Source organism: Penicillium oxalicum, chromosome III (genome assembly GCF_001723175.1).
Source record: "Penicillium oxalicum strain HP7-1 chromosome III, whole genome shotgun sequence".
Lineage (NCBI taxonomy): Eukaryota > Fungi > Ascomycota > Eurotiomycetes > Eurotiales > Aspergillaceae > Penicillium > Penicillium oxalicum.
In genome coordinates, this window is record NC_064652.1 from 411,431 (window position 1) to 427,302 (window position 15,872).

The following is a 15,872-nucleotide window of genomic DNA, read 5'->3' on the forward strand; positions in this document are numbered from 1 at the left end:
GTGGTTAGGGTACCTCAGATGAGAAAGATCGCCCAGCGATATCGGACACGTGACCCACCGCAAGCCATTACTCGATGAGATCGAGTCAAGCAAATGTCGCAATCATCCACCTGCTGCAGTATCTCCATAATCTCCAATTCCCCCCGGCTTCCGACCGAACGATCAGACAAGCGCCACTTCTGCATATCTGCCAATCATTCCGCTTGTTCTGCTTGCCGAGGGACATAAGTGGAGCCGCTGGCATCTGTGTTATCGCAGCCAACCGTCTGCTTCGAGGGGTCGCTCTTTTGATAGGATGTGTGCATGAATGCATGGGGGGGATCACACGTGAATCATCCATGATGCCTTATCGACCCCATTCAGAAAGCATATTCGCTGTCCGCGAATGAAGTCACGCGCAGATTCGAGTTGAGCTCCAAGATCGTCCGTGGGCGGGTATTGCTGATTGCTCGGCCTTATCACCTTTCGGGCGGAGGTGGATTACACCTCCACATAAGCACAGGACGGAGATTCCTTGATGGATTAGCAGTCAGGAACGCCTCTGAAGAAATAGTTATATCATCACCCTGATCGCCCTTTTGCATCCGTCCTGTAATCAGAGTCTAGCCACAATAGTCATCTCATCTTCGCATTCGCAGCCTCTCTCTTACAATCACTACCGTCTGGATTTTCTTTTGTTTGACGGTTCTTAAAAAAAAACATTTCACTGTCGCTCATATTGTCCTCAACTCATCGTCAAGAGCTCTTTCCTATCCTCTAGTGGCTGGCTGCGCATTTGGCACAATGTCGAAAATCAAATGGGTCTTGAAAAAGGCCGAGGTGACACAGGAATCGGGCTTGTCGAACGCCCAAATGATGTTGACAAATGAAGACTTGAGGCCAGGTGAGAACACCCGTCATTGCTGTCGATATTCTTCTTCTTCTTCTTCTTCTTCTTCTTCTTTTTTTTATTTTTCACTTCGGGACCCGGCTGTCGAGTCTTTGCTTTGAATTGTATAGCTTCATATCATAGGACGGTGGGACCAACTCTATAAGAGCTAACAGGCCGCACCATCTAGTGGACCCAGAACGCCGTCAATGGGGATGGTTGAACTATATCGCCTTTTGGATTGCAGATTCATTGAACATTGTATGGTACCCATCTTTGAGTGCGGAATTGGAATGGAATCCACCGAAGAAAAAGGCAGGGATACTGACAAGCGTCTTTAGAATACATGGATGATTTCTTCCTCCATGATTGTCGACGGTCTCTCGTGGTGGCAGTCATGGCTATGTGTCTGGATCGGATACTTCATCGCGGGCGGATTCGTGTGCTTGACCGGTCGTATCGGGGCTGTTTACCACATCTCATTCCCAGTGACTGTTCGTGCCTCCTTTGGGATTTGGGGCTCTTTCTGGCCGGTGATCAATCGTGTCGTCATGGCCATTATCTGGTATGGCGTACAAAGCTACATTGGAGGTATGAGCTTCCTCCGACATACCCGCCGTCATGACTTTTACCCAGGCACAAAAAAAAAGAGAGAAAGATACAAATTTTTTTTTTGGAAAGGCCTTGCTAATTCGTCTAGGTGAATGCGTCTCTTTGATGATCGAGGCCATTTGGCCGAGTTACAGACACCTGCATAACAGCCTCTCTGCCAGCGCGGGCGTTGACACACGAGGCTTTCTTAGCTTCTTCCTCTTCTGGCTGTTGTCCCTTCCAGCTCTGTGGTTCCCCGTGCACAAAGTGCGACATCTCTTTACCGTCAAGGCCATTTACTCGCCCATTGCAGCCATTGCTTTCTTCGCGTGGGCCATTTCGCGGGCGCATGGTATTGGGCCAATCGTACACCAGGGCAGCACCATCCATGGCAGCACCTTGGCCTGGGCTTTTGTCAAGGGCGTCATGAGTTGCATTGGCAATTTTGCTGCTCTCATCATGAACGATCCTGACTTTTCACGATTTGCACGCAAGCCGAAGGATGCTCTGTGGTCGCAGCTTCTGACCATTCCCATTGGTTTTGGAATTACCTCCTTCATTGGCATCATTGTCTCCTCGTCCTCCTCGGTCATTTACAACGGTGATCCCGTCTGGAACCCACTCGATTTACTCGGCATGTTCTTGGATGGCGCCAGCTCTGGACAGCGCTTCGGTATCTTTGTGATTGCGACGGGATTCGCGCTCGCCCAGTTGGGAACCAACATTTCAGCCAACTCGGTCTCTGCAGGCACAGACTTGACTGCATTGATGCCGCGGTTTTTGACCATCCGCAGGGGCAGTTATATCTGTGCGATCATCGGCTTGGCCATGTGTCCGGTTCGTACACGTCCCATGAACCCCAATTTTTCTTCTTCTAACATTTCCCAACTTTCCACAGTGGAACCTCGTCGTCACATCCAACCAATTCACAACATACCTTTCCGCTTACTCTCTCTTCCTCTCCGCCATCGCCGGTGTCATGATATGCGACTACTACATCGTCCGTAAGGGCTATCTCGACATCAAAGCCCTCTACAGCGGCCGCAAGACCGACCCATATTACTACACTCTCGGCTTCTCCTGGAAAGCCTACGCAGCCTACCTCGCCGGTATTTTGATCAACATTGTTGGATTCGCAGGCGCCATAGGTCGTGACGTCCCCGTCGGAGCGCAATACATCTACAATATCAACTATTTCACCGGCGTACTTGTCTCGGGCGGAACCTACTGGATCCTCACTCGGATCTTCCCCGTTCCCGCAACCAGTGATTACTGGAACGAAGTTGATATCGATGTTGATGTCGATGATTATGGGGTCGCGTACGGACAGCCAGTCAGCGATGAAGAAACGGCTGGCGATGATCGCCGGTCGATCACCGACTCCCTGCCACCTGATGAACAGAAGAGGAAGGTTTTGGCTGCTACAAAGGGAGTTTGAGTTTTGCTATTTCATGTGCTTCCTTTCTTCTTTTTTACTCTAATGGGGATTGCCGTTTCCGTGTTCCCCAACCCTCCTATATCCCATTACCTAAATTTGGGGCACGATCCCATTTTCTTGAATCGGCTATCCTTTGTTTCTCTCCTCTTACAGGCAAAGCAGACATGCTCTCCCCTCGATGAGACTCTTCATCTTCTTCTTCCAAAAAAAAAAATTCCTACGCATCTGGACGGGAAATGATGGTCTTGGTTACATGTTACCCTTCTGCCTGTATACACTTTAAACGAATTGATGACATCTTGAAGACTGTACGTTTCTTCCCAACATTGAACCTAGGACCTAATCCTACTAGCGCGAAGCCCAGAGGCTGGAAAGCGTATAGAATATGTGAAGTGGTAGATATACAGACTGCTTGCAATGTAAGTCCTGGTTATTCATGTGACGAGGCAAAAAGAGGGTTGATTCCTTCGGATTCCTTCCAGTAGATCTTCATGCTTGCTAGACATAGTCAGGGGCTCGAATCTGCTGAAGCGGCTTCCTGGGCTGGCCTGCGGGCCCTTGTCAGACATCCGCAATTGTAGAGTAGCCAAGTCAGTTGACTACGTGACGAACATATCGAAACCTAATAATATCAAAATCCGGGAAGATACAGGGAATTGGATATATTGAATAATTCATGCGACCCAGCGCGTCATTGATTAAAATGATAAACTACCCAAGTCATGGCAAGAGAAGCCCGATGCAAAATCACCCGGAGCAAGAGGCAATAGGATAAGAACGTCGGGAATAGAAAGATTCCACAGATCGTTCCACAAATGAATCCCTTTGCATATGAGAGAGAAGGAAAGAGAGGGGGGAGAATTGGTCGGGTCAAGGGAAATGACAGTGATGGAGATACGCCCCGCCGGGTCAACGTACAAAAGAAGTAGAGCCCGGCACGAGACTGTACATGAGCATGATGGTTTCAATAGAATCAGCATTCTGTGCCATATTGGCTTGCTGGTTAACAAAGCGCATCGTCGTGGCTGGAAAAACGAGATCCTGCGTTTCTTGCCACGCCATCAAATGAAATGCCCAGATGATATGAGAGCAAGATGTATGAAAACCAAGGGGAGCCCGCCGCAAATTGGTGGAAGAAGAGTGCAGGCCAAACATTACAAAATCAGCTGATGACTCCTGAAAATGCTGCCGGACGAGGGGGATAAATGCAAAATTCGAATGGCTGATCTGGCCAGATTGAGAACAAATCTCCCAAAACACGCATCGTGTATGGACAAGGGAGGAAAAAAAGACAGTGGGCTTCGGCACCCTGAAACTCCACACCAACACCCAGCCATATGTGCGCCAGAAGACGGCGCAGAGAGAACATTCATCAAACAAAAGGAAATCGCACGCAAACACCTTTCAACCATCAATAGAATACACAGAAAGAAGGAAATGAAAAAAAAAGTAAAAAGGAAACGGGGTATCGCTGCAAGGTGGGGTGATAGTCATAGGGCCAACATGCAAATAAAACCGACAAAAGGGTTCTAGGGACAGGGCGACGCGGTCGCGTAGTTCTGCACCGTTTGGTAGAAATGGAATGCGAGAATGGGTTCGTTAACGATGCAAGAAGGTTATCATTCTCACTGGAAGAACGAAGAATTCGAGGTCATGGATATGGTGGGGGTCAGACCTGGAGAGCTGTCCTTGTCCTCTGGACTAGTTGGATCACTGCGATCCGCAATGCTCTCCTTTTCACGATCGGTGGAAGAGGAGCGCTTGAAGACCGTTTGGCCAATTTGACGGAAGATGCCCATTCGCTCGGCACGAAGCTCGCTCAAATCCAGACGCTGAACGGGAATAGGGTCCTCCTTGGTGATGCGACAGAACAAAGTCGAGAAGAGATACTGGTCACCACTGCCATCATACAGGGGCAAATAGCGATAGCCTTGAGACAGGCTGGTGAGCTTGGCAGTGAAGGTGGCCAGCTGAACACTGTTATTGTTGCCCGCACTGCGTCCGTCCAGAGAGCTCCAAACAGTCCATCGCACAAAGACTAGGTCTGGATATTTGGTTTCCAAGGACAGCTTGAACCGGTCGTTGAAGATTGGGCTGTAGCCATTACTTGGCTCAATCTTGGTGCGTCGGCGGTGAGGGTAGCCAATACCAGACATGCCGTTACGGGCCGAGGCATCCATTCCACCTTCTCCGTAGGCAAGACTTTGTCCGCGATCGTCAGCACTGAACATCTCAATTTCGACATAGGGATTGATCATGTCCTCGGATCCAAGTGTCCGAGGTCGTGGAAGCTGTTGCGCGGAAATGACTTCAACTGCAAATCGAACCAGACGCCGTTCCGTCTTGCGCTTAGGCAAACCCCCCTCAGGGATCGGATGGCGGAGACTTTCTGGCTTGAGCACATAGCCGGTGCGATCGGACCCAGCCGCAAACATGGCCTGATTCATCTGCATGCCAACGTCATACGTCTGCCAGTTGAGCGCGGCCATTTGAACTCCACGGCGCCAGAATTTGTTGGGATCAAAGTTGGAGGATCGGAGACGAAAAGCGGATGGATAGACTCGGGTGAGGAATTTGCGGTTGTGGGCTTCCAGAGCCACCTTGTTGTCGTGGTTCTGACAGATGCTCTCGAATGCGCGTTCGGCAAAAGAGTACACGTGGTTGTATTTTCTGCTCTCCGGGGAAGAAAAGCTCTGCCACTTGTAGCCGCGGGTGTAGACGCCCAGGTCCGAGAGCGGCTTGGTGATTTTGCTCTTCTGACGACGGCGTTTCTTCTTCTCACTCGGCAGGGAAACCAGCCCTCCGTCACTGTCTTCAGTGGCGCTGCTGATACTTGTTGTGGTGAGGGAGCGTCTCTCGTGGGTCACCAAGGGACCGATCCCATCGGCTGCGTAGGGTACAGACGAAGTGGAAAAGGGAGCAAACGGCGCAGTACCGCCGGAGATGATGGAATCCGCAGGAGGTGTTGGGCGGACGAATGGTGTACTTGCGCTGCGCTTGCGACCATGAGTACCGACAGTGCTGACGGTATCCTGACGAGGGTCGACTTGCGTTTCGTCACAGGTTTTCACCTTGACCAGGATGCGGCGCTTGAGCTCTTCCGGTGAAGGCAGGATGTAGCAGTTGGTCATCAAAGGTTCCAGGATAAGCTGCTCCTTGAAGGTGTCTTTCATAATTTTGACCATGGCCAGTTGCTGCTCGGGATTGCAGTGGACTTCGAGGGAAAGGATGAGTGGAAAATCACAGGAAATGAAAGCGTATCGGTTGATGACCGTGATGCAGTCTGCGAAGAGCACACTCGTGGTCATGGTCCGTCCATGGGACACAATGGGACGGCCGTCGGCACCATCCCAACAGTCAATCTCTACGCAGCGACATCCTTGTTGAAGAGCACTGATGTAGGCTTCCGTGCTCGAGGCTCCGGCGACTTGGCGACCAAGCAGGTAAGTATTGTGTGAACTTGAAATGAAGTACTCATTCAGCGGGCGATCAAATCGGGACTGGGGGGCTTTTGACGCGTAGATGCCGTTACTCGGAGATGCCAGGTAAGCGGAGAACGTGTCGAGAGTCATCAGGGCCAATGGGCTATCGCCAAGGTCGGATGCATCTGATGCATTCGAGGACAATCGTGATCTTGACTTCTTGACAAGTTTGTCGTACAGGGCAATCCACTTTGCCCGGCTGACCTCGGTCTCAATGTCCTCTTTCTGCACTTGACACAAGAAGCGCAAAAATTCCGCCTGAGTCAGCCCGGCCTTGTGGTCTGCGGCGTGACTTTTGAAGATCTCTTTCACGTCCTTGCGCTCCTTCAGACGGGTCAAGAAGTTCTTAAATTCGGAAAAGTTCAGCCGGCCGTTGTGGCAGGTGTCAGCCTTGGAGAATTGAGCACGCAGCATGTTCTTGGAGCAGTTGATATGCAAGCTGCGGCACACACTTTCAACCGCGGTGAGGTCAAGACTCTGTTCCTCACCTGGCCGAGATCCCCCGGGGAAGAGCCGCACCATTTCGCGCTGCCAATGAGCTTGTAAGATGGCCTCGCTTTGACCAGCGGCGGCCATCCCAGCCATCAGGCCAATTCTGTAGCGAGAGATGTGCTCCAGAGTGCTGGTCCACATATCGAGAACGTGGTAATTGGGCGCAATCAAGTGCAACGTCTTGAACGCGCGGCCCTTGAGCCGTTCAGGGTCGGCGATCACAATGGTGAACCACCGGCCTTCGGTATCTTCGGGGATCTGGTGTTCTTCACGGTAATTTCGCGCATCTGCACCAACGCGAATCTCTTTGATGTCATCAATGTAGAAGCGCTTAGCTGGATTGGAGACATCCCAGAACACCTTGGCAGCGTCCAAGTCCAGGAAGAATCGAACTTGTTTGCGGTGTTTTTTCGTGACCTTGGTCAAGATGGTGCCCCGCTGAACAGCGGAATCCACCTTGGGCGCCACCGCTCCGCCCACGGTGGTGACCAGATCGCGAGCAGACATCATGCGGCTTTCACTCCGCACACTCGAGGGCTCCGAGCCAGTCCATGTACCCAGACAGTCCAACGTCTCGTTGGATTCATCCTCATTGCTGGACTCCAATGCGGTATCCCGCGAAACGGAGTGAGCGCCGTTCTTGCTATCGCTTCTGCGGCGCATGATCACGGGACCTGAACTGCGGTCTCGCTTGTCATTTTGGGAGGCCGAGGGTCGCCTCCGGGTCAATTTGCTGGCTGCTCCCCGTGAGATTCTCCGCATCAGCCCTGGGGCTTTTACCGAATTGCTGTCGGTGGCTCCGTTGGCATGGGATGGAAAGGCCTCGGGAACGGCCATCATCGATTCACCAAGCTCGAGTGGCGCAGGAGGAGGAAGATGATAGAGTCGACCGCGTGGACCCTCACTCGGGGGTTGTTGAGGAGTCCCAGCCGGAGTTAAGACATTTGGCGTGCCTGGCCCGGGAAAGAGAGAGAGGGGAGTGGAGATAGGAGAAGAGGTGAAAGAAGGCGCCGAAGAAGATATGAAGCCTAGGGTGGACAGTGGGCCGAGGACATGTTGAGAAGAGGGAGAGCGGCGAAGAGAGGTGGTGAGCTTTAAGCTGGTTTGGGTATCGGCGTCCATGGCCGGAGATGAGGTCGTAGCGGCATATGCCATGATGGCTATTCGTTCGCAAGTCGACAGCTCAGCTGTCGATATAAGCAATGTTTTTGAGGGGTAATTGAAACCACGCCAACGTTCAAGTCACCTGGACTCTTTGGCAAAAGTGAGTGGGTTTCAGCACGAGGGACCAGCCGTGGCTGCTGAAAGTTGCAAGAGGCCAGGATGGGAAACGGATCCGAGCCAAAAGGGAGGGGGCTTGAGAAACATAAAAATCAAAAGGAACGAAAATAGCCCGACACGGTAATGAAATGACGATTCAGCCACGTCTTTAGCAGGACCAATCTGTTCTTGGAACCTGCATGATGATCTTAGAAGAAGGAGGAAATGCGGAGATCTCGGCGTGGGAGCGCCTCACGATGCACGGCCAAGTCGGAGTGAGCCGAAAAGGTTGGCTGCAGGTAATGTAAACAAGACGCGGTAGAATGGTAATACACGGATTTTTTTTGGTCGGAGACGGGCAAGTTCGACCACGATTGCAAATAACACTGGCGCTGTGCGACAATGCTCGAACGAAACGGGTCAAGGCTTCAGGGTTCCTGGTCCCTTTGGCTGAAAAGAGCCAATTGCTAGGAGATGACACCGGTAACGGTTCTGGGCAGACGCTCGTTGGACGTTCCAAGGTCAATTCCACGCAAGTTAAATTTGCTGCCTTGCACCGAGTCTCGTGGGGGGAAGGGCAAGCGCAATCACTATTTTGGTGTTGAGACCTCCTGATAAGAGCTGGATCTGACCAAGGGCCTCCTTCTGCCGGCCAGTTTGCCGTTTTGTATGCAAAAAGTGCCGCTCGGCGCAAGATAGGCGAGTGGATGCCAAGCACCTGATGATCGCGCAGCCAGCGGGCGAACCAAAGAAACGAGGCAAAAGCGCCCTGCACAGGATCCCAAAAGCGCGGGAAATCGGTGCCGACAGGAACAGGAGAGACGCAAGGCCGTCAGTGGTTGGGAGGAAACCGTGTGCGCCGAGGTGTGGTGTCCGGATGAGTAGGTGAAAGAGCCTCAACCCAGCGCAGTCGCGTGTTCAAGGTTTCAATTCTTGACGAGGAAGAAAGGCTCCCCGAATGGGCGTGATTGCCAGGGTATATTTCTGAACTTGGGCAAGCTCCAGCAATCGAGCTAGAGACTGACAATGCGGCCGGCAAAGGGAGTACCCGGACCGGGGTGTGCAGGGAACTTTTTTTTTGGCGGCGCAACGGTAACGCGGAGAATGGGGAATGCGAGGGCGGGAACGAGGAAAACGGAAATTGCGACACTGCCAACGCAGTGGATGCAGGCGGTCCAAACAGGTAAGGTGAGAGAATCGGGGAGTGCGCCGACAATGACAATCGCAGATACTGGGAGTGAATTGCTTTTCAGGCGGTTGGCTGTTTGGGTCGCGTTTGTCGCTGGGAGCCGATCAAGTATGCTGCACGGTTACGTGATGGCCTCTCGAAGGCCGAAGTCCGTCCGTATGCGAGATGAATTTCGCGACGGGAACCGAGACGATCAGGCGATAAGACGATAGAAGTACCCAACACCAAGAATGACTCTGTCTTTGAAGATTTTTGCCCTCCTTCTAGAACGGCGAATGCGATCAGGTTAAATGAAGATTCTCGAAGGGAGGAGAAGTGTTTGCAGATTGGAAAGGAACGGGGGAGGGGAGATGGAGAAATTGAAATGTCCAAAAAAAAAATTGAGAGCCAAAATGGAAATCAAGAAAGAGAAAGAAAAAAAAGAAATTAATTCAATGAATCAATATTATCCCCAGTTGCACCGGCGCGCTGGATGGATTGAAGCTGCTGTGGATACCACCAGAATCCTGAGTACTGATAGTGACCCTACCCTGTCAGTAACTCAGTAAAGTCAGTACTGTCAGCGATACACACACACACACTGAATTTTTGGAATATATTCATTACAATCAATGGGAAGGGGTTGTGGGGGCTTATTGAAGACCAGAGGGTAGAAAATCAATACCAAGTTACCGCGCGAGGGAATACGATACTGACCGTACGACTCGATGATGATGACGATGCCTGACGGCTCCCCCGGTTGTGGGTCCCAAGGGCTCTCGGAGACGACACTCGAGACTTGGTGAGGGAATGGCCGTGAGATCCCTGTTTTTTTCTGGGAGGTGGATGCCACAGAGTGTTTTGATGTATGTATGAAACACGGTATGTATGTAATGTGTATTGGAATGCCCGCCGCTGCCCGGCGCGTTGTTATGGGTATGGTGAGGAAACGCAAAATTCCGCGACCTTTTTCCGGCTTGCAAGGCGACTCGCGTATTGGTGAATTCCACACTTGAGGCTCAGAGGAATACTGTACTTTTGGAGTGATAAAGGGTCAGAGACGACTAACAATAGATCTTCCAGGTCAATATTGCAGATCAGGACCCAGATTTGCAACGGGACAATCACTCCTGCTTTAAGTGATTTTCGACCATATCATTTGCCTCCAACGGAGCAATCAGCAATGCGCATCGTTCCACTGAAACGCCGTCAAAGACTATGAAGAGTCTGGGAAAGCGATCTTTTACGGTGAGGGTGTGAAACGTGGATTTGGCCCATGACTTGGGTGCTGGCACCGGTGGTGTGAATGAGATGACGAATGGGAGGAATGCGGGCTGCCTAACGGGAGATGGGCAGATCATTGGGCGACCAAACCCCCCCCCCCCCCCCCCGCCCTGTTCTTGAGGTGTTGAATTCCAGTGTATCGGCTTCAGGAGGTCTGACAGTATGGCGTTTCAGGCGCATGAAAGGCTCGAGCCCAATGACAACGGGAGAAAAGAAATCGGAGACAAGGTGGGTGAGGTGTGCGGCAGACCCATCCAATTTCGAGGATCAGGAGACTCGTACGGGGCGGATGCCGAGTTAGACTTTGGTCGATTCTTTCAATGTGTCACCATACAATCGCGAGGGAGCCTCGATAATCTGGCAGGAGATTGGCTAGTGCTGGGAACTAAGTATCTTAGAGACGAGAAATCAAAGGAGTCCCAACGGATCTCGTGTAGCAGCGCTCGTTCGTAACTGCATCTGTATGTTGATGTGTTATTTGCGGCAATCTTTGACTAATTTCTGGTCCACACTTTTGTCCCTTTTCCACTTTGTCCTCTTCTCCTTTGTCCGATACATCCAAGTACGTTTACTTGACCTTGTTCCCCTGAATGGAAGCCTTCGACATGTGGAGCTCGCAAGGCAGTTTATCTTTTTCAGACTCTGATAGTCCTGCCATCTTCTCCACTCTGAGTCTTTGCACCCACTTACATCGTTGCTCTTTGCCCTTTGCCCTGTGGCTTCCGTTGAGACTAAAGAATATCAAACCACAAAGCAAAAGATCCTCATGGTCGTCGGGGTCACCTGACATGCGTTTTGTCTTTCTTCATGCGTACTAGGGCAAGATTCGATGTCTCCCTGATCGTGTCACAGGGTGGCTTCTGTCTTTCGGTCCAACGTCATCGATGTGGATCGTGTCGATTATCTGGTCTGATAGGGCTGCGAAAACACGGCACCTTCAATCTCAGGAGACGCCCATCAATCGGAATGACTCAAGTGCCGGTGCCATGCATACCAGGATTGGGATCTGATGCAGCATCTCGAACGGTAGGTGCAAGGTGGACTTACGGTGCGGTGCAGTAAGATGTGTACTCGCTGTACGGTCCGATCTCGAGAGAGTCCATGTGTAGCAGTCCCACCGTTTGCCGATCCCAATGCACATCTGTCCTCCATTCAGCTGGGTCAATATCGTTGCAGCAATTGGACTACCCAATACCATCTTCCGCATACCCTTTCGCGCGCGTGAGAGGGTTGAATAGGATCGACTCAGGTTCATTTTGAGATGGCAAAAATCGACGAGCCCCTGGATTTGCACGGTAGGTCGTTCGAGGAAAGCGGTTAGTAAGCCATCCGAGGTATACCAGGAGGCCCGATCTCCCAACCTTGCCGATGAGGTCCCATCAGATTAACCCGTATGTCATTAGGCTACTGCTCAGTCATTTCACCAATGCCGCATGTGTGAACTTGTCTATAACATGTCGGCGCCTTGACTTTTACCATGGGGCGAACATGTATCGATGCTGTACCCGGACAATCTGTTCATCCTCGACGTATTTTCGATTCCATGTATCCATTATACCCTATACGCCTTAGTAGACAATGATGCCTGTAGAGCTCGTGGGGCCAACGGGAATGTCGGCGGCTCAACAGCCCTGCCCAGACATGGAGGCCTTCTCCCCACGCTGGTGCTCACCCCCATTTTCGGGCGACGGGTGGGGGCCGTGCACCCCAGATTCGGGCAGAGGACCACCCGGTCGAGGAGTGGCTGAGTCCCCCCCCACATTAATTTCAAAAGAGCCCCCTGAGCCATCATTTGGCGAAATGCCTCTGATGTGTATGCAATATACATATTATATGATCATGGACTGGTGGGGCGTACCAATCAAAAAGGGAAAATTCGAGCAGAAGCGCCCATGCACCGAGGGTAGGTGCCAGTCGCATGTTGATTGGTAACCCTCTCGGGGCTATCAACCGACTGTGATGTTACAGGCCTGAGGTAGAGCTTGGTATGTAATGACCAGGTATGTATTGATCACCTGGTAATTCACTGATGGTGCTGGACGTTTCAACGGAAAACTGACGCAGCCAGTGTGTCAACCAGGACGGCGTTTCTCCCCAGCCTAGGGCCGCTGATGGACGCGAGTCACTTGACTAACTCGAAAGAACATAAGCGCGCCGTACAGTCCCCATGAATGCATATGCAACAGCAAGTAGAAGTCCTTCAGGACCTATCAACCGAGTCTGTGGATCGCGATGGTACTACTGTAGGGCGCTGTGCGAACGCGCATGCCCATCTCCGCCACGTGTTGACGACCCTCTTGCCCCATCGGCGCTGGAGAAAAGCGGGGTGCGCAATTAGAGTCACACAGCAAGGTTGTTGGGACTCGGCTCGTTCCTGCGATTATGCACCTCGACAAGATAGGATAGATTTTTCCAGCGCGATTCAGCTTGGCAATGTGGTCATCCACGCGTGATCCCACACAGTAGAGTCCGAGGCACTCGTAGCCCAAGCGGATAGTTGCATCGACCGTATTGTGAAGAAGCCGCCGTGGAGGGGAAGATGTAGATAGGCAGCAGATACTTGCTCGTCTGCGGGGAGGAGCTGACCAGTTCGTGTGTCCTGACGGTTGGATGCGTTGGCAATCCCGGTGGTGTTTGGACATTGCTGATTCCCTGCTTTCTTCACTTTGGTGGATGCATTACGCCGTCGCCGATGCTCTGCTTTGTTTTGCTGAGGATGAAGGTCGTGCCAGGGCCGAGGTAGCAGGCATCTGCATGTTGACAGAAGCTTCCCCCTCCCCTCCTTTTCTCGGTCTCTCTTCCTTCCCCTCCCTCTCTTTGATGAGAACCTGACCCGACAGATTGCACGGGACTCACGGGCCTCTGGATTGAAGAATGAGGCGGCTTAGAATCTGTGATGAACCTCACAATAAGATTTCCTATTCGGGTATCATCAACGGTCACCACCTCTCTTATCGGCTCGGCAGAAACGTGATCTTTCCTTTTCCCTCCCCCTCTTCGGACAGATTGGCGTACGTGCCAAGGCTGGTCCTACTCAACCGTCTTCCGTCATAGGTGGCCTTGTCAATGCGATTGCGTGCGGCCTAGCAAGTGACTGCACGCAATGCTTTGAAATCTCGGGGAGTCACGATTAGTCCGTGGAATGCCGAGAGATCCGTGCATTATCGCGATCGTTCACCGCGGCTGTGGCGGCCCTTTGAATCCCGACGTTTTCCAGGGATTTTCAACCCTCGAAACTCGTGACTGGCGCCCATTCGTGTTGATGACCGCAAACCTCCCCAAGCGACGCAGCACGTGCTATGGTCCATAGTTCATATTATTTCCAACATACTATGAGTATGTACTAGAGAGTAGTACACGTCTGCACACTGTCGTCAGTAGAACATGATGACATATTGCCTTGCTTGGGACTACGTAGTGTGTGACTGTGAATCTATTCCACCCTCCACCCCAATAGATTCAACCCAGGCACAGGCCCCCCCCCTTGACCAATAATGTATATTATCAGTAAATCCTCGATGATTTACATCGCATTCTTCCCCCATCTCTCCATTGCGAAGAGTCAACCGGCGAGGGGACTGACGTCCAGTCACACCGCCACAACCCGCCTCGGTCAGGCCCATGACTGGGCCACACCGGGTTGTCAGTGTGATCGACGTACCCCAATTCAACCGTTCGTTTGTGGATGCTGCTGTCCCAGGAGAGACAGACATACCGCAAGTACGTGTCACTTTTTAGCCTGTCATTCGCCATCACCGACTTAAGCCGGACAAGGAAGGCCGTTTCGACCAAACTCTCGGGATCTGAGCTGAGCAGACCGCTTCCCAAGTCGGCATACAACGCGGGCCACACCTGCCATTCAGATCCAGAAAATCAGTGAAAGAATCGCTCCGCTCCTCAACTCTCAGAGCCAATCACACACTGGCCCCTGGAATACCGCGGGTGATAAGCTCCTTCCCCTCCGTTCCTCCCATTCAGCCGAAATCAAATTGTTGTGGACGAGGCTTGGGCCCCGTGACCTTTCAATCTTTTCTTTTCTCCCCTTCTTTCGACCCAGTTTTTTTTTTGTTTTCTTTGAGACTCGCCCGTTGTCCACTTGGAGCGGTGACGCGATCAGTAGGGCTGGTCCAATCAATCTGCCAAGCATCCCCCTCCAAAAAAAAAGAAAAGAAAAAGAAAAAGAAAAACCTTCATTGCAGGCAGACCGATCGTCTATTTCCTTGCAGTAGAATGCAGGCATACCTCCCTGTCGTGTGGCACACCATCCTCATTCAGATCGAAAGAGAAAGAGGGGGCAATAAACGATTGACAAAATAGGCTCCACGTTGATCGAGCTTGTCCTGGGTATGAGAGCCAGATGAGAATCCAGGTATAGCCTCGCGATTCGCAAGAGAGCGGGGGCCAAGTTGGAACTATATTTGTCTGAGACATGCTTCCTTCCAAGGTTCTTCGGTTCTTCCATTGGCTTAAGTGGGGATGAAGGGGGCGGGCCTCTTAGCGCATCCCTTGTCGCAGACCGCACCGCACAAAACGTTAAAGCTATGTATGCGCACGAATATCGCCATTGGTATTCAACAGAGGGTACGGGCACCGCATGGTAATGGACAACTAATCCTTCCTGCTTTAGTGCGAGAGTTCTGGTCGAGAGTCCACGAGACGGTCAAGACATGGAAAACCGCAAGCCCAAGCTCCAGTGTGAAGAGTGTCTAACAATTTCCAGCAAAAAGACTCCAAACCCTGAGACTCGCTGGCAGTATGATCTCTGAATCATAATTAGTATACTCCCGCAGTGCCTCGAGCACGAGACTTGACGTCAGATCTATCCATATGCTTTCAATGTGGAATGATCATGATTATATAATATACATGTTACGAATACTGGGCGAAATTTCAGCAATACTGTACATGTGTATTGATGAAACCTGTAATTCACAGACAGCGTGCATTCCAACTCCCCATTTTTACACTTTACAATGGTAAGGGCAGCGTAGGTATGAGGTGTCGGCATGCTCCAGGAGCCCCCCCCCAGTTCAATCAATAGTCAGGACGATCTTCGATAGGCATTGCCAGCTCTCACAGACCGAGCCACCTCCCCAGTCGATGTGGCTTGATGATCATATGACATGCAATTGTCCCCCCCCTGGCAATCACATTTCCTCTGCGAAGTATGGAGCCGCAATCTTGGGATAGAGTGCTGCAAATAATAATGCCAATCACGTACCGCCCTGCCTTACGCTCATCACCAAACGGATATGGAAGAAACCGGAGGTCTCGGATAAAAACCAATGA

General features: G+C 51.5%; 4 protein-coding genes across 4 annotated transcripts; 2 read left to right on the forward strand and 2 right to left on the reverse strand.

Moving 5' to 3' along the window:
• Positions 1 to 783: 783 nt before the first annotated feature.
• On the forward strand, positions 784 to 2,897 carry POX_c03627 (Uracil permease; the record flags this gene model as incomplete). Its single annotated transcript, XM_050112519.1, has 5 exons — positions 784 to 883; positions 1,059 to 1,129; positions 1,210 to 1,459; positions 1,569 to 2,296; positions 2,358 to 2,897. 5 exons carry the CDS (start codon positions 784 to 786, stop codon positions 2,895 to 2,897), a joined length of 1,689 nt encoding a protein of 562 aa, XP_049970075.1.
• A 1,625-nt stretch (positions 2,898 to 4,522) lies between these two features.
• Positions 4,523 to 8,026, reverse strand: POX_c03628 (uncharacterized protein; the record flags this gene model as incomplete). Its single annotated transcript, XM_050112520.1, has 1 exon — positions 4,523 to 8,026. The coding sequence occupies one exon, from the start codon at positions 8,024 to 8,026 to the stop codon at positions 4,523 to 4,525; it is 3,504 nt and encodes a 1,167-aa protein (XP_049970076.1).
• Positions 8,027 to 11,151: 3,125 nt separating this feature from the next.
• Positions 11,152 to 11,838, reverse strand: POX_c03629 (uncharacterized protein; the record flags this gene model as incomplete). The annotated part of the gene is made up of 3 exons (XM_050112521.1): positions 11,152 to 11,213; positions 11,274 to 11,366; positions 11,631 to 11,838. The coding sequence occupies 3 exons, from the start codon at positions 11,836 to 11,838 to the stop codon at positions 11,152 to 11,154; spliced, it is 363 nt and encodes a 120-aa protein (XP_049970077.1).
• Positions 11,839 to 15,124: 3,286 nt separating this feature from the next.
• Positions 15,125 to 15,349, forward strand: POX_c03630 (uncharacterized protein; the record flags this gene model as incomplete). Its single annotated transcript, XM_050112522.1, has 2 exons — positions 15,125 to 15,150; positions 15,211 to 15,349. The coding sequence occupies 2 exons, from the start codon at positions 15,125 to 15,127 to the stop codon at positions 15,347 to 15,349; spliced, it is 165 nt and encodes a 54-aa protein (XP_049970078.1).
• Between the last annotated feature and the right edge of the window lie 523 nt (positions 15,350 to 15,872).